Source organism: Haemaphysalis longicornis, unplaced genomic scaffold, assembly GCF_048455015.1.
Source record: "Haemaphysalis longicornis isolate Haplotype H1 unplaced genomic scaffold, Haemaphysalis longicornis Haplotype H1 scaffold_8, whole genome shotgun sequence".
Lineage (NCBI taxonomy): Eukaryota > Metazoa > Arthropoda > Arachnida > Ixodida > Ixodidae > Haemaphysalis > Haemaphysalis longicornis.
In genome coordinates this window covers 72261159-72287552 of record NW_027526445.1, presented here as the reverse complement: position 1 = coordinate 72287552, position 26394 = coordinate 72261159, and the positions used below count along the sequence as shown (strand labels likewise).

The 26394-nt window shown below is 48.2% G+C and overlaps 1 protein-coding gene across 1 annotated transcript; it reads left to right on the top strand.

Annotated features, from left to right (window-relative positions):
- Positions 1–11808: 11808 nt before the first annotated feature.
- On the top strand, positions 11809–23487 carry LOC144148342 (iris-like). Its single transcript, XM_077679892.1, has 4 exons — positions 11809–12165; positions 16935–17246; positions 20310–20566; positions 23107–23487. The coding sequence occupies exons 1-4, from the start codon at positions 11809–11811 to the stop codon at positions 23414–23416; spliced, it is 1236 nt and encodes a 411-aa protein (XP_077536018.1). The 3' UTR covers positions 23417–23487.
- Positions 23488–26394: the final 2907 nt, after the last annotated feature.

Genomic DNA, 26394 nt, shown 5'->3' with positions numbered 1-26394 from the left:
TTTCTTAACTGCACGTTACCTTTGCAGTGATACCATGAAATAAAACTAAAGGTGCTAAAGGTGCCCCAACAATAGGCCAGGCATGTTTCCTGGCCGTGGCGTAGGCTGACGGATGCCGATCGTACAAGGTTCTTTGACGTCCTGGACAAATCGTCTAAAAGTGGTTTGGGAGCCGCCATAGTTTTATTTGTTTCCTTTATTGCTTTGCTAACTTGTTTGAAGCTTGCGGCAAAAATATTGTTATCGGGACAACGCAGTCTTTTTAATCAACCAAAGAGGTATTCTGTCTTCATGGCTCCTATAAGGCCAAGGGGGAAACGTGAATATAATTGCTCTCTTCAAGGCGGTCCTCGTCCGACCATGTATATATAGTAGTGGTTTTATACCGTCATCCATGCGCGATACCCCCCTTACTACCGTTGCCATCCGCAGCAGCTTTCTCCTCCGTTTCACAGACCCGCCCAAAGATGGCGCAACCGCCTCGCAGCGGTAGACTGTCACACGGGCTCACATGAGAACAGCGGCGTCGTGGGCGAGCAAATTTGACGGCACATTGCTCTTGGTTCGTACGACACTGCGCGATCACAACCACCACCCCCATATGTGCTCCAATAAACTACAGACCTCCGTCGGTCAGCTTCGAGTACGTACACACCGCGGCGAGTGCCATGGCGTTTTGAGCAACCCCCCTCCACTGTGGGAGGGGGCCGTCAGCGTCCCGAAGTCGCCAAATACTACTGCTGTAGTCCAACAAAATGTTGCCGTACACGATCGTGAGGGGCCGTACTCCTTCCAATGTACGCGCCTATCGCGGGAGCGGCCCCGTCGCACCCTTGGCTAGGACCCACAAGTGCTCCCGAGGCGATGTGACTGTGTGCGATCTTGGATCGTGCGCCAGTGCAGCTGGCGCATCGATAAAGTACCGGGCCTCCGTGGGTGAGCTTGAATGTGATTTCTGCCCAGTGCTCTGAATGTCAACGTGAGTAAATTCAAAGAAAAAGCGCGTTAACTGTGGAGCTCTTTTCACCCGATTTCACAGTCGTGGAACTGGGTTAAATGTTTTGTCTCACTCTTGGGTAGCATCGCTTGCCCCCCGGTTGTGTGTCGTGGCTCCTTTCCGACGCTTTGAATCGCCGACCAGGTGCATGAGGGAAACGACTGCAGCGCAGGGATTTCAGAGAAGGAAATAAATATCTATAAAAGTCCGTGAAGTCCATGAAGAACATAATTAAGGCTTGGGGATTAAATTGGCGCAGAGAACGCAGACGACACACAGGGTGCACGAAATTGGGCCCCCCTACGCCCACATGACCCATGTGGTCACGTAAAGAAGAACGTAAGGGAAAAGTCTTACCGCAACATACATTATGAAATAAACTCCGGTGAAGACATTTTAATGAATATACGCTAAATGATACTGGTTGAGAGGGCACGTTTTGCTGAATGCAGACAACAGGTGGACCACCCGATTAACCCAATGGAGTCTTATGGAAGAGGTGTTCGTCCTGCAGCAGAAATACAAGACTGATGATTATGATGATGATGAGGATGATGACGATGGCGAATCATACGTGAAGTACTTGTGACGTGTGTGAATCCTTCGTGCGCATCATTGCGCCATTTTTGCAACAATCCCATCCACGCGTGATGCTCATTTTACCTCGACTTTTTCTTGTTTTCTTGTTAGATTTGTTCTTTTTTGCTACACCTTTACAATCTTCCCCTTCCAGCCATCCATGGGTGCGCCGCTTTGTGCTGCGCCCCAGCGACAGCGGCTCCGATGCCTCACCCGTGGTAGTGAAACCCGAACGCTGTTCTTCCCATGCCGTACTGCGTGGAGACATGCCTCGCATCCACGAGCTGTACAACGGCCCCCGCTACACGCACGTATACATGGTCATCCATATAGAAAGCCGTAAGGACCAGGTGTTTCTAAGAAAGAGAAAACTTCATTACAACACAACCTTAGTCCGGGCCATCGTGCCGCAGTTACGGCCGGAGTCGACTTCATGCCCACCCCGAGACCGAGGTTCAGCCAGCCTTCCCAGGAGGCAATGCGGGAACGGAGGTGTGGGGGTACGTCTGGTGGATGGCCCTTCCAGTAAAGGTGACATACTAATGGGTGGGAAGGGTGATTGGGTGTGACGCGAGAGGATTCCATGGATATAGTGGATGCGGGGTGGAGTGACAAGAGAGGAGGCTTGTGCTTTGTGGACCACTGATGCTTCTTCATGAGAGAGGGTGGTGTGGGGGCTGTTAAACACTGCCTACTGGTACGTGGCGCGCAGAGACGCTGTTGGCGTGTCTTATGGTCTAAAACCGGATTGACCTGGACGCGGACACGGACCTGTGGCTCCACTTGGAGAGACCAAGCTGGCTGCTTTCAGAGCCCGTGTTCGTTCCAAGGCCGGGTGTCGAGGACGAGGACGATGGCGTAGTGCTCAGCTCGCTGGTCAATGTCGCGGACGAACAGCGCCTAGTGCTTTTGGGGATCGACGCGAAAACATTCCGCAATGTTGCCTCAGGGGATTACAAAACTGGCTGCGTAATCCCGGCAGATTTCCACGGATTCTTTCTTACCTCGAACTGAGTGCTTACTAAATAAATATTGACCTAAAGTTTTAACGTGTGCAGGTGGTTCGGGGGAAGGAACACAAAAACTAATGGAGTAAATTTTGCCAGGATTCGACGTATCTTAGATAAACGGTTCGTTGCTGTTTAAAACTGCTTAAAACGTTATCGATCTAAAATAGTGACAAGTGACACACTCATGACATTTTTTCATGCAACGTTTTGCTCGTGCAAACTCTGGAGGAGAGGGTACAGAAACAGAAAAGGGCAAGGCCGTCAGATTGTTATAAGACTCAACCTGAAATTTTCTTTACGCCGCAAAAATTCCGCACGGAATGCAAATACTTTATTGTTCTGGACTCAACGAAGAGTAGTTCTACAGTATTCGCAACTTTTGTTTGGGCATTTAACCGTTGAAGGCGCTGTTGAACCATTTTGTTTACACGAAGAAATGAGGTGGGTCCTTGGCTTGGAGCTCCTTCGGCGATTTCTGTTTTTTTGTGGGCAACGTGACCGTTTTACGCACTGTATTTCACGCACGGCTATTTCGGGCGTTGCCCGAACTAGCGCGCCGTAAAGTAACATGCCGTGTGGCATATACGGATAGCTTAAGAAGATTGTTACGCCCATCAAGAGTTTAACTTCGCTGTTTTTTATGGAATATTTGGCTACTCTAACACTAAAAAGATGTATAAGAATGACTTGGATGTTACCTTTCGAGGTCCTTTGTATAGGTATGTAATTCGGTTGACCACATCAACGTATTTATTTATTTTTTACTTATTTAACAGCATACTGCAGGCCATGGCGGTCCAAGCAGGAGGGGCATAATGTCGTAATAATATCAACCATATGATAATACAAACAATAAACAGCAAAAAGGAGAAACAAGAAAAAAAAGTATAGAAAAGTTTACGCTCGGCACAACTACACAGGCAGAAATAAATATTTTTATCTATTTAAGAACACGCTGCAAGCCACGGAGGCCCAATATACACAAACATATTAAGCCTATTACAGTTCCTCCTAGAATGTGGTTACTCGTTTTTATTTAACGCAAGAGAACATTGTTACTTCATGAATGCATGAAAATGGGCTGTTTGTGTCATGGGGATTAATCTTTTATTTGTCAACATTCTAGACAACCGAGCATCTATTTCTTTACCGCTGGGTGGCGGCCTTCCTCTGAGGTGTCCTCGAGGGAACGATCTGCGGAAAGTTCCGGTTTCACCCCTGTGGCGTACGGTTTCAAGGCGGCCCCTTCGAATTGTGCAGTGCAAAAGGCATCGTAGTTGTAATTGTTGTCCAGGAGATAGAATACCGGTGCTATATAGAGTAAATCAAAACAAATTTGAGTGGGCGGGGTTTTATCCAGGGTCTCCAAAGTAGGAACCCATCGCGATACTAGTGTTCTGTCTCCGCACATTGGCGGTGGTTGAAAAACGGTTTTACAATGCGTGTTCACGGGACAAGTGGAGGTGATGGCACGTGAGTAGAACAGATGCACCACCGCTAGGCAGAATTGGCATTTTGTAGAAATGAGGGGCGTCAACTGCCTGCCAGTGGAAATGTTTGCACCAAAAGATCAAGAAACGCAATCAAACAGGTGCCAACATGGTTTAGCCGTAAAGATGATCCCTGTTAAAGTAATTCCTTCCTAAAGACAAAGAAACCAAAGGGGAGGTTGACACGCAAATACGGTGTACCAGTAAAGAAGTAGTTGGCAAAAAAAAAAATTCCAGGTTTTTGCATTCAAAGCAGGTTACTGACTTAAGCGCCCCGATAAACTTTTTTTGTAGGAATTGAGAAAGATGCACGTTTTGTCACGGGGATGTTTATTGGCTTCCATTGCATTTGGAGTTTCCGCATCACCTGGCTCAACAAAGATGTAAGATGAATCCTTGATGACGTGATGTTGTTTGGCTTCCACAGTATTTAATGCTCGCGCCTGGTCCGGATCCAAAGCGGTGCGGACGTGCGGCCGGGTGGACAGAGCTTAGCAGAAAGAATATCCAGATTTTTCGAAGTGCAGAAACCGGTCGTCCACCTTCTCGAGTAACGTCAAAGGGATGACCACCAGACCACAATTAAGAAATTTGGGCGACGAAACCGGCCCACCATTCCGTTGGCTGCGAAAAGACATTACATCTGTAAGTATATGTTGATTGTGTTTGCTGGTGGTTACATAAGAAACAGGCAAAATTACTACCCTACGTCCAGGCCAATGAGGACAGCACTTTCAAGGTACGTTTAGGGCTGCCTACGTGCTTTTAATAAGGCAACATGGCCTGGCTGTACAGCAATGCGCACGCACGGCCTTCGCGGGGGTGCTTCAGGGAAAGCGTATCCGACTTTGTCGAAGTGCAGAAAGCGAAGGTACCCGCTCTTAGGTGGCCTCCAGGGGTGACGCACCTGCATAAATTTAAAAGAATTTGTACTCAAAGGCGGCCCACTATTGGGTGGGCCGCCTTTGGAGACATATTGGAGACATATTTCGGTCGTAAAGGTTGCTTCCTTGTGTTGTGTCGAGTGCTATGCAAGAAACAGAAGATAAAAATGGTACGGCAGATACACTTAAGACTGCTTACGTGTAGAAATATGAAAGCAGTGCAACGGCTTTAGAGCACCAACGAGCTCTTCAACTGTTCAGTTCCCCGATCGGCGCTCGCGCTCTACTACCAAAAGCAAACACCGCCACGTCGGGCAGACATCTGTGCGTGCAATTTCTGAGAAATGGTACCTGAGCACCTCCGCACTCCTCATCTGCAGAGTTCCAGCCACAGATGTAGCGTGACTTTAGGCATCATTCTTGTTGACGCCGACGGCCGAAGATGGTCACCCGTCGCGTTGTATTTGGCATTAAAAGCTTTCGGCTACAGCTAGGCCACGGGGAACACTCTTTGCAAGAACACTTAAAGATTTTATGCAAACAATTAAAGATTTTATGCGCTCGGACGGCAGCAGTATCGTCGCTCTACTGGCGATACCTCACTGTTGCCATGCCTGTGTGTCATGGTGGTTCCATGAAAGTACCACAGTAAAGATTAGTAGCTTTTTAGTGCGCATTTTAGGGTAGTGTTCCGGCTGGTGGTATACCCACAAAAAGTTACTCCCAATGGCGGTAACACCTGTGGCTATAACCCCAGAGGCAATTTCTTCCCATTTCGCTACGAAGTTAACATACCAACCCACAATTTCCTCTTTACCCACTCCGTGAGATCAGCCAGTGAAGATGACTGCTGCCGTTAGAGGCTGACGCCCGTTCATGAACTCCTGTTACCATAGTAATTTTGCAATCATTGCGTTGACGCATGCCTTAGGGGCACCACAAATTTTTATGGCGCTCGGAAAACACCGAAACTTGAATTTCTGTACTCAGACAACAGGGCATTTTGATTGCGGTATATTGCCCTAACGTACAGAGGTGTGCTTATGGTGGATCACGATATTCATTTCGCGTAGAAGGGTGGTGAGAATACAGTGCTGGGGTCTGTATACCCACCACCAGCGTTCATGGCGTCCCTCAGCATAGAGGCCTGTACACGCAGGAATTCGTGGTTTGCAGTCCCGCGGCGTTCTGTTTCCAACTCAGTGCAGGCCGGGAACGTCCTGTGGCATGCAGAAATTTGATTAGGCGTTGTGGTAGGCTCCTCTCCGCAAATCAACAGACGTAAAATATACGATACCTCCATTATTTATAAAAATTGTGTGGAACTGACCTAAGGGAGAGGTTTTGCAATTCGAAGTTGCGGAAAATGACGGGCACAATTGCAGAAGTCTGTGTTGTCTCACAATTGTCTCTGAAGTCTCACAACTGCTGAAATCCCTGCCTCTGTATCCAAGATCCCTTTCTCCAGCGCCGCCTTCCGTATGGGCTATCCCGACCCCAGTCGACTTTACTTTGTAGACTGTGGTTGGGAGTGGTCTTCACGAAAACCTACTCCTTCCTCATCGGAATGGCCAGCAGCGCCCACTCTGACGCCTGTGGTGAGGAAGAGACAATAGAGCATGTGCTGCGTCGCTGCCAGAACTACTCGTGGAAGTGAAGCGTGCTTGCGAACGCGCTGAGGGGAATGGACAATCGACCATTTACAGTGGAGACTATTTCAGGTCATGAGTCTCTACCATTGACTTCGCAGAATAGGACGAAAGCCCTTCTACATTTATTGAGCGAAACGAACTTGCCTGCACGACTGCGGTCCTAAAAGGGGACTATAGTGAGCTCCTTGCCGTTTCAATGTCTTCTTTTTCGTTTTACCTCTCTTTTATCCCAGTGAACCGCATTTCCCCGTGCAGGGTAGTAAAGCGGGCTCTACATCTGGTTAACCTCCCGGCCTCCTTCTTCTTCTTTTTCTCCCTTTGGTAAGGACACGTGCCTACTGCGGGGATTGGCCATAGCTTAAGGTTTGTCTAATTATTCAAGAAGTGTTCTTTACAATTGGAAGTTAATGGTGGATAAAAAACACGCTCTTAGGGGCGGGGCCAAATAAACGATTGAACAAATCAGCTAGCAATATGCTAGCCATGATGTGTTCGTGAAGGAGGAAGGAAATTTCTTTGCTTGCTTTGCCAAGGCAGCTAACACCGAATGAAAGAAGAACTGAAGTTTTTAGTTCCAAGTCTAAGACGTTCGAATTCCGTCTTACTTTTTCCTCCTCATACTCCCCTTCCCAGAGAGGCTGAAACCCTTGTTCACTTGAAACGCTCCTTATGTTCCTTTGAACAACTGCGAAAGGAGCTCCACCATTCGGCCTCCGTTGCTGAGGGGTAGAACCGAGGGCTTTTCGTGCGAACGGGTTGGGTTAGAGACCGATCAAGGCTGAATTTACCCTAAAAAAAAAACTTCGTTCTTTTGCTGTAAAACGTACCTTCAGCTGAATTCTACACATGTTTCTTAAATAAGGGGGTTTGAGAATATTTTAGGTAATATTAAGAGTGGGGTGCTGCGTATCAACACGTTTAATCAAGGTTCTGCATCGCACTAGGAGCGCCGGGCTTGTACCAATCCAGGAACCGAATATCGTGTTCGTCTGTGGATGATGCGATAAGGAAGAAGAAGAAGAAGAAGAAGGGGGAGAGGCTGCCTTCCAGCCAGCTTTGTCCTCGCAATGCGCCGCGGTTCCTCGGTTAGCCTCGTCCCGACCGACCAGATGAGTTGCGACTCGGCAGAAGTGCATGTACCGGAAACGCAGGCGCGTAGCCGGAGGTCCCGACGTCGCATGTCGTGGGCGTCCTCAAGCTCGAAAGGTCGCCGCGGGAGCTCATCTCGACCGAGCAATGATTCGACCTCCACGTCCTCCGTTTCGATCAACTCGGAGGGGTCCTGGGACACGCACAGCACGCGCTCGGATGAACCTATTTCCTCCGAGGATGAGACCTCGGAGATGGACGCCGACACTAAAAGGTACGTACGAACTGCTGGCATGTTGTTGCTTTACTCGCGTCAGTTGGCGATGGCCTGATGAGTGAACCAATTGTAACTGTAAATTCTAACCTTTTCACGTGATACCTGCGTGGCTGATGTCATTTTGCGAGCCTGACTTTTAGTTCGCCCGGAGCCCGTTTCAATGTTGGTTGATCGTAGGGTTTAAAGCGCCGACGCAACGCAGGCGATGAGGCACGCTGTAGTGGAGGGCTCCGGAATAACTTTGACCACTTGGGGATCTTTAACGTGCGCAGAAATCTCGTACACACGGGCATTTTTGCTTTTCGCCTCCATCAGAAAAGCGGCCGCCATGGCCGGGAATCGAACCCGCGTCCTCGTGCTCAGTAGCACAACCGCTTCCATTTCAATATACTGTTACTGAAACCACTTGCAAGCTTATTACATGAACCTTCTCATAAATTTTAACCTTAAACACTGCCACGCGGTCAAGGCGTGCGCGAGCTCTGTTTTAGGGGCGAAGCACCTTAGGACCTAGCTTTGCCCGTGGCTTGCCCCTTGGCGTCCGTGTACACAGGGTTGCGCATGTACGAGAAGCATTGGATTGGATTGGATTAGATCTGAATTGGATTGGCTTGGAATGGATTAAATTAATTTCTATTGGGTTGGATTGGATTGGAATTGCATATACTGTACACACGCGTTGTCACTCATTTACATGCGCGGGTGGGCAATGCCACGGGTGATTTACGGTAAGAACTATTCCAACGGCTTCGCCCAATCGTCATGACTCACTTCGTAGAGATGCGTGAATTTTCGTATTGTTGGGTCAAAATATTGTTTTCAAGCGTATGTTCATTTGCTATCGCGAATTCCGAGCGCGCATGTATTTTTTATTTAATAGAAGACGGCAGGTACCAGTTCTGCATTCATGCCTTGCCTCAAATATGTCTGTATTACTTTTGCTCAACAATACTGAATGCGATGCACTATTTTTCCAGATTTAGTGGTTCGGAACGCATTGGCGAATATAAACTCAATTGTTTTACAGTTTACCCGAATGGCTCGGTCGAGGTACAGATAGGCAGACAGGCAGACATAGATAGATATGTACATACCGTATTTATCTCGTAATGATCGCACTCCTGAAGTATGTCGTCACAGTTACCGCACCCTGAACTAGTCGCAGCAATATGTTGTGTGTGTGCCAAATCTAGCTGATGGTGGTCGTGAGTTTCCTACCTTTCGAAGAGGGCGTGGATTGCGGCACACTCGCCCATACTAGCGATATCGGGACGCATGCGTTCAATATTGATGAGGAAGGAGCTCTCACTAAATGCAGATAATATACTCACGAGGCAAAGAAAAAAACACGCTCAGGTTGCTGAGTCGGCCGCCATGTGTGTGTTGATGTCCCACACGTCGAACTTTTGTCACCTCGCAGCACTCGCACCGGTGCGTTGGGTAATTAAAAAAAAACACGGCATTTTGCGTCACTTTGCAAAGCAGCTGGCAGCAGTGTGTGGAGTTTTATCATGCTTTAATTTGTTATTTTATTATGTCCATGAGAACTATGCTCAGAAATCTTTTGCGAGAAATTTACCCCCCCCCCTAATGAACGCACCCCAAAATTTTGATAAACTAGAAAAAAGTGCGATCATTACGCGAGTAAATGCGGTAAATACATACCTACATACACGCGTATTCGGATTGAATTTTTTTGAAAATATCTGCAGGAGACACAAATTGTCGCGACTTCTACCAACATTAAGAAAACAAACAAATGAAGCGGTGGCGTTATATTGCATCCACAGAATGACGTAATAGGAAAAGCAGCATTGGAGAAGGAGCATGACATATACCAGCGCGTGATCCAAAACATTTTCTGGACCAGAGAGCTCACTTGGATGAGGCCAAACATGAGTCGTTGAATTGCCTAGCAACGACAGTTACAGGGAACGAAGGGTTCAGTAGGACGGTGAACAATTCCAGTCTCGAAGAACCGATGTCTCATAATCCGCCGCCAGCGGTTTATCAAGAACGAATGGAGAAGCTCTTGTGACGCAAAATAACTTCAACACACTCCGTAAAGCAATCGGCAGGATCGAGAATAAGAGGAATCACAAGAACCGCAAATCAGCAGAGAGGATGGAACATAAATAAATTTGGAATTTCTCGAATTTACCTTTGTATCTTTTCCCTGTAATCCGGACTAGCCCCCTCTTGGATATCCAACGATGCGTTACACTGCCAGTAATCACAGTTTCTGCTGTTTATTCTTCTTACGAGGCCATGAAGGAAAAATGCAAGTTTGGTTCATTCGAAAGATCGCCTCGGTAGAATGTAAGTCACACCACTTTTAACGTTTCACTAAATAAGCTATGTAACGATGAAAATAAAGAAAAGACATGCGAGATGCTCGCTAATTTCCCCGCACTGAATTTTGACGTATTAAGGGCAGCTCGTTGCGATTAGGTGTGGTCTCAAAATCCAACGTAAATTATACACACCAGGGATTTTAAGCTCACCGAACAACCTATGTTTGCTTAATTTTTTTAGCAGATTAGTTTTATAGCAGAACGAATTGTGGGGTAACCAATGGTAGTTACAATCGAGCACAAACATACAAGCACCACTTCGTATGGCACTCTGTATGCCGGCCGAAGCTGCAGAGCCGTTGACGTATTCGGCTGTCTGACACCACACCTGTCGAATGCCATAAGCGACATCGCCACTTACGTCCTCCGGTTTGTCGAGCATACCCAATATTTCAAGAATGATTGCTAACAACCGTAACACTAGTAAGCCAAGTACAAGCCGGTGAAAAACAAAGGGAGTGCGGAAAGGAGTCCTGGAGCGGTATCGTAGCGCCGTCTAGGAAAGCTGACGGTAACATGGCAACAAAAAACACGTTTCGCCATTCACAACAGCCTAAATCACCATACCCACTTTCTTTTCAGGTTCCTTCCCTGAATACGTCCTAGCTGACGTCCAGGACACAAAATTTAGCGGAAGAATTGAAATTTTACCTCAAAATGTTTATTTTCTCAATAAAGCATCGTTTGCTGCTGGGGACACTATTAATTACCAAATCTTTCGAAGAAAACGAGCTTGAAATTTGCCTCCATGGCCCTTCTAAATACGTCATCACCGGGTTTCTCGGTTCCCACTGTTCCTGAGCGGTCTTCCCTCTATCATGTACTAAACACTGCAGCGAAAAATTGGGCCAATCTCCCCACGAGGGGGGACTCGAGTAAATGCGTCGCGTAGGGGGTGGGTGTATTGCGTTAACGTTAGTGTTTGGGGGGTGGTGGTGGGGTGGTAGTGAATGTGTTAACTATTATTGCTTATTACCATTAATTATTATTGCGTTTTTAGTATTGCGTTAACGTTTAGTGTTTGGGGAGTTGGTGGTAGTGAATGCGTTGTATCAGCAGCTTCTTGACGTAGTTTGAATGAGTCAAGGATATAAGGCGCGTTCGTAGCGTTTGATTCTCTGTCGGTTTTGTGGCGCAGTGGGAAGAGCACCTTGTACCTCGCGTTCCGCCCACAGGGTCGTGGGATCGAAAACAGGCGCCGATAACTATTATTTTTTTATAGTGTAGGGGGAGGGGTGCGGACGGACAACAACGCTGCACCTGTTGTTGAGAGCGAGGAGGGTACGGGGGAGAAACGCGCACCTGTGCCTCGCCGCGACGCGCATGCGCAGTGAGCGTGTGGACGCCGCCGCCGATGGTCGAGGGACATCGTGCGACTAAGAAACGCTCCGAGTTTAAAAAGTTATCCCCAAACGCCCACTGTTCTGAGCTGACAACCAGCAGGACACGTGCAGGATTCGTGAGCCGTCGTTCTTCATGGCTCCCTCCCTGAGCGGATGCCTGCTGCAGTTCGGCGTGGACGTGTGCCAGAAGCTTCGCGAGGGCGGCTACACGCGCAACATCCTCATCTCGCCGTACATGGTTGCCAGCTCGCTGGTCATGCTGCTCCACGGCTGCGCGTGCCGCAGTCCCGAGGCCGAGGCCATCGGGCGGGCGCTGCACATTCACTGGTCGCCGTTCCGCATGGCTCGCGCCTTCGAGCAGGAGGCTCAGTCTCTGTTCGCACCTTTCCACCGGCCGAAGCTGCGCGCGCACCAATTCAACTACACGTGCTTCATGGCGCTCTTCCACGACCTCAGCGTGCCACTCACGGGATCATACTACCAGCTACAGGTAGTCACCGCATGCCTTGGTAACGAGAGGGGGATCACTACTTGATTTGATTGATTGTGGGGTTTAACGCGCCGACGCAACGCAGGCGATGAGGCGCGCCATAGTGGAGGGCTCCGGATTAATTTTGACCACCTGGGGATCTTTAACGTGCGCCGAAATCTTGTACACACGGGCGTTTTTGCTTTTCGTCTCCATCAGAAAAGCGGTCGCCGCGGCCGGGAATCGAACCCGCGACCTCGTGCTCGGGGATCACTACTCACCTCGTGCTTACCTCACCTTTGGACAGATGTCTCGTTTTGTAGGCTTCAATGCTTTCAGTGTCACAATACGTCTTGTCGCTTTCAAGAACATAGCTTGGAGTTAGGGTTGCCACGTTTCCCCCCCCCCCCCCCCAAAAAAAAACGGCCCTTCGGGGGATAGGGGGGCGTGGTCCATCGAAGCTTGAATGTAGGTTGAAAAAAAGAAGCAACGTTTTTTTTTTACATGCAATGCCATTTACAGTATAGCGCTTTCCTAGAGAGAAATGAAGACAACGTTTGTACTGAAAGTGGCAGACATTTTGGTTATTGCTCAATGTGCTGCGCTGAAAAGTAATCGCACATATTTCATCCATTATAAGCTCTTCTTTGCAGCCGAATCCACTAAACGAACGTTAAAAAGTATGCAATGTATATGACAAAACGTATTTGATATTCATGTGTGCGTACACGCGCAGTACTCTGCGCCAACAACGCAAAACCACAAAAGGCAAAAATTCTACGCGCTCGCCTTCTTTTGCAGAACTTGAATTTATACTTAGAGTTCGAGAGCTTCTCATCGGTTGAGTTGCTCATTTTGTCTCGCCATCTCGGCAGTGTTTGTGTTGTTCCCCCCTTGGCCCCCCTCCATCTCGGGGGCGCGCTCGCTACCGTATTTTCTCTTCTCGCATGCATTTGCGCAGCATGTTGACACATATTTATCGGTGTAGCGGTGTATTTATCGGCAAAAAATAATAATCGTGCCACGATGGCCAAAAAACCGGTCAATGACGGCCGGTTTTAGGTACGGACGGGCAACCGACCCGGTGTGTAAAAAACCGGCCAGGCCTGTCAAAAACCTGGCTGGTGGCAACCCTACTTGGAGAATAGCCATTACGATTTGCAAATGTTGTTTCCTAAAAGGGATGTTTTAGAAAAGAGGAAGATACTTACATCTATCAAGCTTAGGCTATCTGCAGCGTGAAACAATATTTGCAGCAAAGCTGTGCGTGTGTTCGGTTCTCAGCGATACAATGGTCTTTTTAGAGCGAAAAATAAAGCCAGACCGATCGCTCTCACTTTTTTCGTACACGCGGAAGCGAAATATCAACCGTTGGTATTACTCATCATAAGTTGGACCTGTTCGTTGCCGGTGTCATCATCACAGGGATGTCGTGATCGCAGAAAAATTGAGACATCGTTTCATTGCCCTAAATTGGAACATCATGATACATGTTCGTTTTATGGACGAAATAAGCCATTTTCTCGCGCCAGATCAGGCCCGGCTGGGCCTGTTTCTGGGAGTTTGCCAAACAAATGAGGCGTTTTTATACAAAATGAGCCAGATGCACAAACTGAAACTGAGTCGGATAAAACTGCACTGGCCAGAAAAACTCGGTGACTTTCCCATATAAAAGGGGAGGGGGGGGGTGGCAAGAAAGTAGTTGAGATAACGCCCTAAAAACATGTACGGAGATCACAGTTCGTATCGAAAATAATCCAGATCTCACGATTTCACACATCAAAATGAGCCAAATCTATTTTCCCAATGTGAGTTTGGTTTTGCCTTGACTGTTTAGTCAGTTTCGTGGGTGTTCGCGGAATTTTTCTTTGTTTGCTTCTCGTAGATAGCTTATTATAAATTGAGACGGCCATTAGGAGATGGCGACATATCTGACCCCTGATGTCAATGGCGAATTGAACGTCAGAAAAAGTGAATGAAATGAAACTGAGAGACGTCCAACAATGATTTCATTTCGTCTCACCCCTCCCTACGAAATAACTCTCGTTATATTTTATTTTTTCGCTCCATATGTACAATTTGGCACTGAACAAAATAGCCGCAGCTTACAATCACTGGCAACAAATCTTCCCCCCTCCCTCTGACAGTACGAACCGCATCATTAAAGTGTAGAAGACATGAGTAGCCTTCTTGTGAAGCGTTTTTGAAATTCACGGCAAAGCAATGAAGATTTTGCTTACTTCATGAGTACCGTCAGGGGTGCCCAAGAAAATCATTCTAGGGAAAAATTCTAAAAGAGCTGCTCATGGTGCCAAGAGGGCTCACCTTCTCTCCTGGTATAGTTCTAGGCATCTTGAAGCCCTGCGGCATATTTTGAGTACCTTTTCCACCAATACTGAAGCGCACCGTGCTTGATAGTCAATTTGGATAAAGTTTTCATGAGAATGGCGCATCAACTTGAGTGTTTCAATTCAATATGAGCCAAATTATAACTTATCACCCGATATTGCTCATATTCACGGCATAATTGTTAATTACTTGTGACCATAAACTTTTCCTAGCTGGCATTTAAAATGTATCATATAATAGCTTTGACGGTGTTGCATTTAGGTCCGGTAACAAACTTCCGCCTGTTTCTCCAATTCGCGTTAGGCGAATCTGGCTCATTCCGAAAAAAAAACGCCCCAAATGCTTTGCAGTCGTGATGTCGTTGGAGCGTAAGCAATCCCCTTTTGTGCATACACGGGCACAAGTCTCATATGCGTTGAGTGCTTGCGCGACGGACGCCTTCTTAATGCCCTTCCAACAGCGATCGTGATTCACTTTCTATTTTTGTGGTTTACGTACGTGTTCACGCGGGCGTCACTGCGCACAAGGCGAGGCGGCAGTGCGCGTAGCAGCCCGTGCTGCGCATATATGACATCCAGCGCTTTCGTTGAATGGGGCACAGGTTCGACGTCACCCTAGCAATTTCATGCCGTGATCAAGCTAGGGAGATCCTTCATACAAAATTAAATTAAATTTGGGTAGGCTTGTGGACCTTTCGCACTAAGAATAACCGGTCACCGCGTGCCCCGTGCCTTAAGCAAACGCCCTGGCCATGTGATTCATAATAATGACCGTAGACCCGAGGTACATGGCAGCAGTCGTGGACTAGGACCACCCATCGTGTTTTTTTTTTTTTTTTGCAGACAGAGCTCCTCCCGGCGTTTGTAAGTCGTGAGAGTAGCCGAAGTGCACAGAAAGAACAGAGCTCTTTCGCAATGCGAAATTTGTTTATTTTGGCAAGCACGTGGCTATGGCTTATTTTTTAGTGCACCTGCATTACCGTTTACGTGCTTGAGTGATATTTCGTTAGTTAACTAATCCATGTTCCTCTAGTTTGCAAGCACTTATCACCCAGCTTCTTTCCACTTTTCGCCTGTTTCGCTTCAATTGTTAATACCATATCTGCAAAAAAAAAAAAAAAAAAATAGCCGACGGTTTGAGTGCCCCAAACAGGGAATACCGGGCTCAGAGAGCATCCATTCCAGTTCTAAAGCATTTCCCAATACCTCACAGCGGGCATTTACTATTTTGTGGATTAGTGGCACTTCGGTAGGATTCAGAGTGCGCACACGAGATTCAAAGAATGCGCTGGGAAGTCTTCTGATCGACTATTCACGTATTTGCCGTCAAGAAAATTGATTTATTCATTGATTGCCTTGTGCAGGCTCCTGACTACACTACGCTTATGAACTGTCAAATACACTTCTGCGAGCAAGGGTTAGTCTATGGGTTTGTATGGCTTCACCAGGCTAACAGCGTGCGGAATGCGCCGGTCAAGGCTTAACGTTTCGATTCGAGGTCTTACAATGACATCTGGAATTGCCACTCGAAGTACACTGAGTGCATTTTTCAGTGCGTACCGGTTGGTGACGTTAAGTCCGAAACCATGGCGCTTCGCCTGCTGTTTTGTGTTTAGGAATAACCTTAGTAAACCTGCACGTTGAGTCTTACAAGGTCCAAATAAGCGATTAGCTGCGGGCACTGGCTTACGATGTCATATATCAGAGCTCCACGTTAGCTGCAATGTCGGGCCGCCTAGTGTACGGGCCTTTCCCATTTAATGGGCGTTTGCCTAAGCTAGTTAGCATGGGAAATGCGAGAGGCTCTACAAATTTTTAAGACATCGGCTGTGTAGGCGAATGGGGATATCGCACTCAAATATAATTATCGAGAAATGAACCTACGACAAGTGAAACTTGTTTGTCAATGAAGGACCACCATTGCGAAAGCTTACTAGTAATTCTTAACAGAACATGGTGGTTCTGGAGCGCAGCCGGGAACGGAACACATACGCATAATGAAGCCGAGGGTTTGACGGAAACCCGTCTGGTCGGGAAACATGTTGGAGTAAAAACGGAGACACCGACCAAAAGAAACTTAAAAACTTTAAAACAACAACAAGACGTTTCGGCTTCGTTACTGAAGCCTTGTTCACAATCTGTGAAGCTCTGTCAACAAGGCTTCAGTAACGAAGCCGAAACGGCTTGTTGTTGTTTTAAAGTTTTTAAGTTTCTTTTGGTCGGTGTCTCCGTTTTTACTCCAACATACGCATAATACATTAACTGACATACATCATTACAAGTCTTCGCCTCAATAATGCAAATGACCACACAGGGACAGCTGTTTTCGTCAGTATCTCGTAAGCGAAAGCTTCGGAACAACGGGACGGATGACACCCAACGATGCTTCGAGCACCGTTGACTTCATCCGTGTCCTCGAACTAGGCCATTTCTATCTTACAGGAACGACTTTCGTACATGCTGGACCGCCGCGACTTCTCCCAGAGCGCCGAGCAGTGCCGCCTGACGATGGACGCCCTAGTGCGCTCCCTGACATCGTTCTTGTTCAAGCCCGGCCAGGAGGTGTTCCCACGGGGCTCGGTGGACGAGAACAGCCTGCTCGTCTTCCTCTCGTCGATCCGCCTCGAGGGTACGTGGCGCTACTCCTTCCGCCTGGTCAACGGCGACTTCCACGAGACGTCCGAGGCCACCGTCTCGGTGGGCATGATGCGTCAGCGTGGGACTTTTCGCATGTACGAGAGCACCGAGCTCGAGGTCAGAGCCTAAACTTTTGCATTTAAGAATGTTGTCACCATGGCACTAACGCCTTCAAACGCAGATGCATCTCACTACTACAACTTCGTTTTTTGGTGAAACCAAGTTGTAGTGAGCATAGTTACCGTATTTTGTCGCATATAACCCACACCAAAAATTGAAAAAAATTCGTTCGAAAAGTGGGGTGCGGGTTATCTGCGAATATTCTGGAAGCAGAGGTCGGCTTCACGGCAATGCACGGCCTGCCATGCAGTCCGCATCCCCATCGTCATCGTCTGGTACAAAGCCAATAAGAAGCCAACACAGGCCATAGACATATTCCATCCATAGCGTGTTTATTCAGACTTTACGCATGCTTTGTTTGGTTTGGTCAACAGCGTCTGTTGCTGTGATTTGCATGTGCTTTATTGCGAATTTGTTGGGCCCCCAAGTCAGGTGTGGCCAGTTTGCACCGTTGGTCAGCCTTGTCTGGTGAGGTACCATGAGTGGGTCTCGGCGGCAATCTTTCACCACGAAAGAGAAACTGAAAATCATAGCTGCTGCGGAGGAAATCGGCAACACAGCTGCTGCGAGAAAGCATGACGTCGACGAGTCCTGCATTTGCGACTGGCGGAAGAAAAAGGCCTCCCTCGAAAGTGCATACACGGAGACGCGAGAATTTCGCGGCCCGAAGACTGGCGGGTACCCCCTTCTTGAGACTCAGCTTGTCAAATTCATTGAGGAGCGGAGGAGTCGTGGCGAGCCTGTGTCGACGGGGTTGGCGCGGATTGAAGCTCTGAGGTTGGCCCGGGAGATGAACATCCCACGCGAGTTTCGTGCGAGCCGTGGATGGCTCCAGCTATTCATGGCCAGGCAGGGATTTTTGATTCGGCGGCGAGCGACCACGTGCCAGCGGCATCCCAACGCCTACGAGGAGAAGCTGTTGAACTATCAAAGTTACGTCATCGGTCTCAGGAGCACAACTACTTGCTCTCCCAGGTGGGAAACGCCGATCAAACGCCCGTGTTCTTCGAGATGCCTATGGACACCACTCTGCAAAAAAAAGGGCTCGAAATCTGTAAGCGTGGTGACGAGGGGAAACACCAAGCTACGCTGCACAGTAATGTTGTGCGCTTTGGCGGATGGCATCAAACTGCGCCCGTATGTCATCTTCAAGAGAAAAGGCCAGGCCCCATGTTGGCACGGCGGTCAATGCTGGTGCTGGACTCGTTCCGAGGCCACTGCACTGACGCAGTGAAATCGCGCCTCGCTGACAACCGCACGCACCTTGTGATCATACCCGGTGGCATGACTTCCATGCTCCAGCCACTGGACGTGTGCCTAAATAAGCCGTTCAAGGCCCACGTGAAGCGGCTGTATGTCGAGTGGATGACCGACGGCCTTTACGCCCTCACACCGACGGGACGCGTGCGGAGGACAGACATTGCACTGCTGTGCCAGTGGATCGTGGATGCGTGGGCATCCACGATCCACTGGGCATCCACGTGGGCATCCACGGCCGACATGGTGCGCAAAAGTTCCAAGAAGTGCGCCATCAGAAATTGCTTAGATGGCACCGAAGACGATTGCGTCTTTGAGAGCGGCGACGAAGCCTCGGATGGCAGCAGTGACAGTGGCGAGTTTGGCGATGATTGACTGAACCCGAATCGGCGCTGACAACGTTGCGGCGATCGTTTCGAAATAAAGTTCTCCTGTAAACGAGGTTGTGACCGTGCAATTGTGACTTCTGAAACCAGTTTTTTTCAGGTAAGCATGCGGGTTATACGCGAGGATGTTTTTATTTTTTCGGGGAGTTCAAAGTTAGGGGTGCGGGTTATATGCGAGGGTGGGTTATATGTGAGAAAATACGGTATACTGTGTTATAGTGTTATAGTTACAGTTATAGTGAGTTGTAGTGGGCAGTTTACCTCGATACAATGCGGAAATAGTGCATAGATTGCCAATACCTAGCTGTTTAACAATGTGGTGCCTCCTTTTTTATTGAAGTCGTATTAGGCTTTCGGAACCCGCAGATCACTACTGATTTGAAACCATGGAAGGTGTTGCTTGAAATTGGTGAAAGTCGATAATCGGTAATTTTAGCCGTATCAATAATCGATATCTACCACGAGAAGATAACATCTGTCATAAAATTAAAACCCCTTTTTGTGCTTTCACTTACTTCCGTGTTCTGTAGCCGAACATCGGAACCGGCTACTATCTGCCAGAAGAATGTGCGCTGGTGAAAGCTATTGAAAAAAAAAATTGAGATGTTGCTTCACCTTTCCGTGAAAGGGTCTTCCTTCTACATACCCACGGCAATAAATACATAAAACCATTCAATGCGCCGAAAACGCTGTCGCCATGCTAGCCAATGTAAGGATAAAGGTTCAAAACAGGTAACATCTTTTGGCATGCTATTTTATATCCCAAGGAAATGACTGCGATGCAGATAAAATTCAGATTTAAATCACGTATTCACAAACAAACAAACATCATTTGTCTTGGTCAACACGAAAAAGCTAGCACAATTGTAGTTTGTCAGGCCGAAGAAAGTACTATGCTTGCAGAGTTTCTTTAAGGTACCATGCAAACTGAAAATATTCCAGGCTTACAACCATCATTGTGCAATAAGGTAGAGAATTGGGCGAGTTGGAGTGCGTTCATAATGTTTACCGCAGACGAAAACCGGACAAGAAGAGTAGGGACGACACAAGCGCTCCGCAGTTTAATCAGACAACCGTGATGATGAGAAGCAAAAGCCAGCGAACGCGGGAAATAGCCGAAGCTTATAAGATTATGAAGAGCGGAGGCACGTGCGTGACCATCCGTCAATTTCCCTTACAGATGATGAGGTTGTCTTCCTAGACAAGTCGTGTGTTTAAGTGGTTGCGAGACTTCAGACTTTTGAGCCATTTGTGGTTTTTATCTCACTTTTTTGGCCTATATAACACGTGTTTTTTTCTACAGCGCTTGTGTCGTCCCTACTCTGCTTGTCCGGTTTTCGTCTGCGCTGACCATTATGAACTATCATTGCGCACAGTGCAATTTGCATTTCCGCCGCCTGGCTCCTGCTCCGAACAGGTGACAGTCCTGGAGGTGCCGTACAAGAACCGTGACGTGTCCCTGGTGATTCTTCTGCCGGCGCGCGTTGATGGGCTCACCTCGCTGGAGAAGCGCGTCACTGCGTCGAAGCTGCTGCACTGCGTCTCCCGGCTGGAGGAGCGGCCTAAGGTGACGGTGTGCCTCCCGCTGCTCAGGCTGCGTCAGGTCACCGATCTTTCACCGGTCCTCATAGCGATGGGCCTCGGATCGCTCTTCACGGAAGGGGCCAACTTCAGGTGAGCAGACACCCGTGAAAGTGACGAAGCTTGCACTATCTGCGTAATAGCATCGATAGTTTCTACAATCCGAAGAGAGCTTGATCTCGCACGGTTATGCGCAAGCAGAAGCAGAAGACTGTCCTTATATGTACTGACAGCTCACAAAATGACAAAAAGATCCCGACTTACTTACACATGCGTTTGTTCTACAAACTGCGCACCACAATAATCGGTACCCGACGACAACCAGAAAATAACACTTCGGAGCATCTATTCTTAAAGCGGATTACAATGAACACGAGGAGCATCCTCAATCGAAGGAGCCCAATGTGCAAAAAGTTTGGCCAAACAGAAATAATTCATCAGCACGTACACACTATGCCTTGCCACTTCTGTCGAAGTACTAAAGCACTGTTCGACACAAGGTCACCGCAAGACAGATGCCGTGAGTGGCAAGGCTCTTCTAGTCACAAAACAAGCAGCACCCGTGCCTTCGAAAAGATTGGAGCCTGGAGAGAACATTTTCAAAACATCGTCAAAGTCCGACCACACAAGAAGAGCCAACCAGCCCTGCACCAAGAGGGTGTTTTCACTGGCATTGTCCTTTCTAAAGGAGGAGCTTGTTCCTAGCGCGGTTGTAGATGTATACAACTGTGACGGTGAGGGGATTGTTTAAATCAGGCCGAATGAGAGTGCTATGGGCCGAAGGGAATAGTCGCGTGAGAATGGAGGTGCAGAGGTCCGTTGTTTAAATTCATGCTACTGGCGGGACAAAGCAGGGTTTGTTGGGTGCGTCAGATATACCACAATTTTGTCTTGTGTGAAATTGGTCATTCAAATAATTATTTCAGGCAGAGATGAGTGTGTTGCGATCAACAATATAACAGGGGTGCGTTTGCAACACAGGCCAAGGAATGTCCACTGATGGGTGAACGGCCAGCTTATGCATACTTCCAGAATTTCGAAGGGATTGTTACGTCATTGAGGGGGCGATTGAGAGGCGGGGGAAGGGCGGTGTTGAAGCACTGAATGTTATGGGTAGGCTTGGCCAATCGCAGTTGGAGATTATGTTTGTATACCGATAGTAGCACGGGTAAATTGGCAACCACTATCTAAAAAAGGGGTTCGCTTCAATTCCGTGCATACCGTAATTACCCGATTCTAACGCGCCCCCGATTCTAACGCGCACTCGATTTTCCTGGCAAAAAAAACGAAAAAACTTGCACTTCCGACTGTAACATGCACGGAACCTTGTGAGCAAAAAAAACGAATGCGAGAGAAACGGGCGATTTATTTTTCGAAGTAATCATCTCACTCCTCGTCGCTCTTCGCTGACCACAACATCTCGTCCTTGGTGCCGTCAAGCACGTTTGCGATGCCACACTTCATAACGAACGTTCAACTATCATCGACGGGATCGTGGCCCACGCCTCGCACGCCCATCCTGCGAACTTCTCCAGAGGCGCACGCTTCAGCCGACCACTCGTTTTGAATGCGTGAGAGCCGCTGCTGCCATTGCTGTTATCAAGTGCGCAAGTGGAACGATTTGACGATTTCTGTGTACGCCGATTGAAAAGCCTGGGCGCCTATGCTTTCTGCGTCCGAAAAATCGTTGCTGAAACCTTTGGCGCCATCTTGAGATGGCGATGGCGATGGGCAGGACGAAATTCCCGTTGTTTCGGCAGTTTCGGTTTCATATCCGATTCTAACGCGCATGCGATTTTTCGACCTATTTTTCCCGAAAAAAGGTGCGCGTTAGAATCTAGATGTGAATGAGACGTCTTTAAAACGGGGTTAACGGTTTGGAAAACTGTGAGCTTGAAATTAGTTATATTATGAGCTTCGCTAGGCAAGTTACCGAAGCAGTGTGGCCGAACCAGGAAATTGGATGGTTCGCTAAGGGTCTGCGCCCTAGTGACAGCGTTGCATACCCCCAGGCATTCGCGAATTGAAAGCTGTGTTTAAGAAGGAATGACAACCGCTTGGAGGTTTGCTTTGGCGGATGAACACAAGCCAGTCAAATATTTATTATACTCGGCGCTGGCCGGATTTGTAGCCTGTGTGGATAGAGCACTGGTTAGGCATAGCGTTTCCTGCCGCTTGGGCCACCTGTCACACATACATGGTGAATCTAGTTATCCCGAGGTGATAGGAAGCGTCGAGGGTGCACCCTGCTTGGTCCTCGGGTGGGCTTTTCAAAATACCAGACGTTGGTGTTGGGCTGCATGCCCGTCAGTAAAACAGCTGCTCCATATTTCTGCGAGAAGTGTTTACGCTTTGTCGATATCGCACTGTTGTCTATTAACGCGCTTTGGTAAATCTTCTTCGCTGGCAAGAATGAGTCCGTGTGTGTCCTTGACTGTGTATATACACGTTTCGCGACAAAGAAACCGGCAGCATCCGTCCTATTACTTCTTCGCAATTGTACTTACATCGTCTTAATTAGCAATCGCTATTTTCGCTTCTGGTGTTCGGCTCGGATATTAGGGCATGTGCATTTTATTTACGCCTTGGGCGATAGCTGTTGTTGACCAGCCCTTCTGTGATGCCCAATGCAGGTACCTGACCAAGGTGCAAGGGGCCCACTTGTCATCCGTTCGACACGTGGCTGTGTTTCACGTGAACCACAAGGGTGCCGATCCTCCGCAGGAAAGCGACGCATCCATAGACAAGTCCCAACTGACACCGGCACCACCGAGCTCCGATACACCACCGCTGTTGTCGCCTGAACACGAGAGCGTCGCAGACGCGACGCCTAGCCGACATCGCCCCACGCGCTTCTTCGTCGACCGACCCTTCATGCTGTGCCTGCTCAAGCGCAGGCCCGATGTAGTACTGCTTCTCGGCTCGGTCAAAAAAATCCCTTGAACGTGGAGCACCTCAGGCAGGAGCGCCGAGAGCAATGCGCTAACCGCGAAGTGGCGCCAACACCATGCCTGTGCATGCGTGATAAGTAAACACTATAGCCTTCTGCGCGAATGCATTCAGTGTATAGCTTCTTTTGACCGGTACCTGTGTCCACAATTCATTGTAGGTTTTATCATGTACCGCCACAAAAGCGAACAGGGGACACGGGGCGTTTTGCAAGGTGGGATCTACCGCCGCGAACAAGAATATATGTCCTGCTTCGACGCTGTCTCAGTATATTTTGGAAAAGAACAAGTTTTTTATCATCAGTCGCCTCACCTTACGGGTCGTATTATACGCTTATTATCCTATTCGTTATCCTCTTCACGCCCATTTGTTACTTAACGTTAATAGAGTGTACGATTAAAATACTTACTACGGACGATACCCAGCCCTGGAGCTCTTCGATTGCACCTGCGATCCAACCAACGTCCCTTCTTTGCCTATCAGTGGGGATCAAGAAAAACCTAGCTTAAGGTCCCGTGCAAGCACCTGTAGCTCATGGCTTTCTGGAATAAGGAAAGTCATCCGCGTTCTCTCTAAAAACAGCACTCTTTCTGGGGCTACATCGACGCATAAGTTTGTGGGATATATGGGGGTTCTTCGAGGCGACCTGGCCAGTACTCCGGCGTAGGCGCCACCACGCTAGCTCCCGGCAGTATTGGCGGTGAGATCTTTGAGTGGCGCCCCCTGGCTCTGACGTCGGCTTAGGGATTCGCGCCGCTGTCGTCTGCTACACTCCGCTTGTGAGGGGCAACAGTGCCTGGGCTAGAAATCACCCGCTTCGTTGCTGCAGTGCGTTAACAAACGTATTTCTAGGGACTCAGTTATTTTGCCAGCTTCTGACGCATCTGAATAATTTGAAGCTGTATCCCCCACAAGTGTGCAACACACGAAGAGATAGAGAACTTTCTTCAGAGTATCGGTCAGAAGATCGTGTGTAACTCGTCCTTTCTTGCTTATTCGCGAGGATCAGCGATCAGAGCTTCTCGATAAGTATTCAAAATGCGTAGGCTTCCTTGCAGTATTTTGAGATGCTCCTATGAAGACTCAACAGACTAATACTACGTACCAAGCAGCGGCCTCTATACACGCTCATCGCACAGCAGGAAATAAAGCGGCTTTCTTATGTTTCTTTCGTTATTGTCTCGTATAGGATTAATGTTTCTTGCTTTTTTTTCTGCCCAACGCATTATTTTTTCTGCGCCGTCGCCAACTTCTTATTAGGAGGTTTCGGGATGTTTGGGAGCCTCACAAAGGTCGTGTGGATATTTCCTTCATTTTGTATGGCATACATTGCCTTCTTCACAAACTGGCTTTCATTACGGTTGCGTGCAAGAAGGTGCATACCCGCAGCGTGCTTTGTTTATTCACATGCAAATACAATGAGAAGGTTTGTGCTACGCCACCGCGATCGCGCCCTAAACATCGTGGTCCACAGTACTCGAAGGCGGCTTTTGTGCTCCGAATTTCTATCGTAATTATATCGTTATCATAACGAACTCACTCTCAACTCGAACAATGATGACATGATTACGGTGTTGAAGGCATGCTATACTCGCTAACTAACGTAATAAATAGTATGCCTGCATATATTACAAGACTCGAAACCGAAGAATTCCAAGTAGCTCTTTATTGCTCTTCAACCCTTCCAGGCGCGAAGAACAAATCCTATTCTACTCGGAAGGCGTTCTATGATTTGAAGAAAATTACTTTTACTCTCTTGTCCTGGACTGACGACCCGGCCCACTAACCAGATCGATTTAATTGTTAAACAAAGTTTTCCCCTCCTCTCTTTACTCCTCCTCCTCCTCTTGAGTGCAGTTTTCCTATTAACGCATATACGAATATCGGGAAGATATGGCTGTGCGAAATGTTCCGAAATATCCCTCCAGGTCTTAACAAACATATATGTGTTACTATATATTTAACGAAGACGAGACTCGTTTTGCTCAATAAACCTCCATACTGGTTAGATGCCTGGTATAGAATCAGCACGCGCGTATATACACACTGGGTTATTTGGAACTCAACCTACAGTTTTTGCAGTCTATAGTGCATGTCGGCAAACTTTCATGCCTTGACAACGTAAAGTGATGTGACAAAACGCGTTCGATCGTTCGGCAAGGTTGCAAAAACTGTTTTATTTTACATATGATTACCGGGAATCGTGATGCCTTCTGCCAAAGCCGACAGCCCTGAAGGCCTAGAATTTGTTTTGGTCTTCCATTTTCGCTGTTGTCGGTTATTAGCAGCTGACTGTTCCTTTTGTTCGAATGCTTACATGAGAAGCTGACGCCTAGCTCCGACTCTTCGCGCTCCGCACACCGGCTTCTCAAGGAATGGGGTGGCGCCGGCAATGTTTCTCCCGTAGCAGTATCCAAAACTATACTTTAATTGACACCATGAGCTAGTGTATGCGATTTTAAGCCTATTATTATGATAAAAAGTTACCCACACGCCAATTCTGGTGCGGACAAGCATCAAACGTTGACCGAGCGCAAAGAAATAGCAGGGAGAGCGATCCTGAGTGAAGCAGACGACAAATGCGAGAATCCCTAAGCTGACGTCACGGAGGCGCGCTTCGCAGCGCCGCCTGTGTTCGCGCTCACCGCCAATAAACCACGCGGGCTCCCGAGCGTACGGCAGCGCGAGGTTCGCCGATACGAGAACACAGTAGACAGTAGTGCCGAAGCACAGCCCAAAGCATGTGAGCACAAGGCTCGAGGGCGTTCACGAATCACGCCGTCCGGGTCGTGACCGCGAACAGGAGGCAGGCGCTCACGGCGCGCGACAAGCAACAGTTCCCAGCTTAGATACGTGTATGTCACCGCCGCGATCTTCAGCCGATCTTTCCCCGACCGGGCCTCCGGCGAGACTCTTCGTCCTCCGCGTGCACACGATCGCGCCGCCCGCGCGCCTATGCCCCGCACGGACCG

Coding starts and splice junctions, on each gene's coding strand:
- LOC144148342 (XM_077679892.1), top strand. CDS start 11,809: ATGGCTCCCTCCCTGAGCGGATGCCTGCTGCAGTTCGGCGTGGACGTG. Junction 17,247..20,309: donor ACGAGAGCACCGAGCTCGAG/GTCAGAGCCTAA, acceptor TGCTCCGAACAG/GTGACAGTCCTGGAGGTGCC. Junction 20,567..23,106: donor ACGGAAGGGGCCAACTTCAG/GTGAGCAGACAC, acceptor TGCCCAATGCAG/GTACCTGACCAAGGTGCAAG.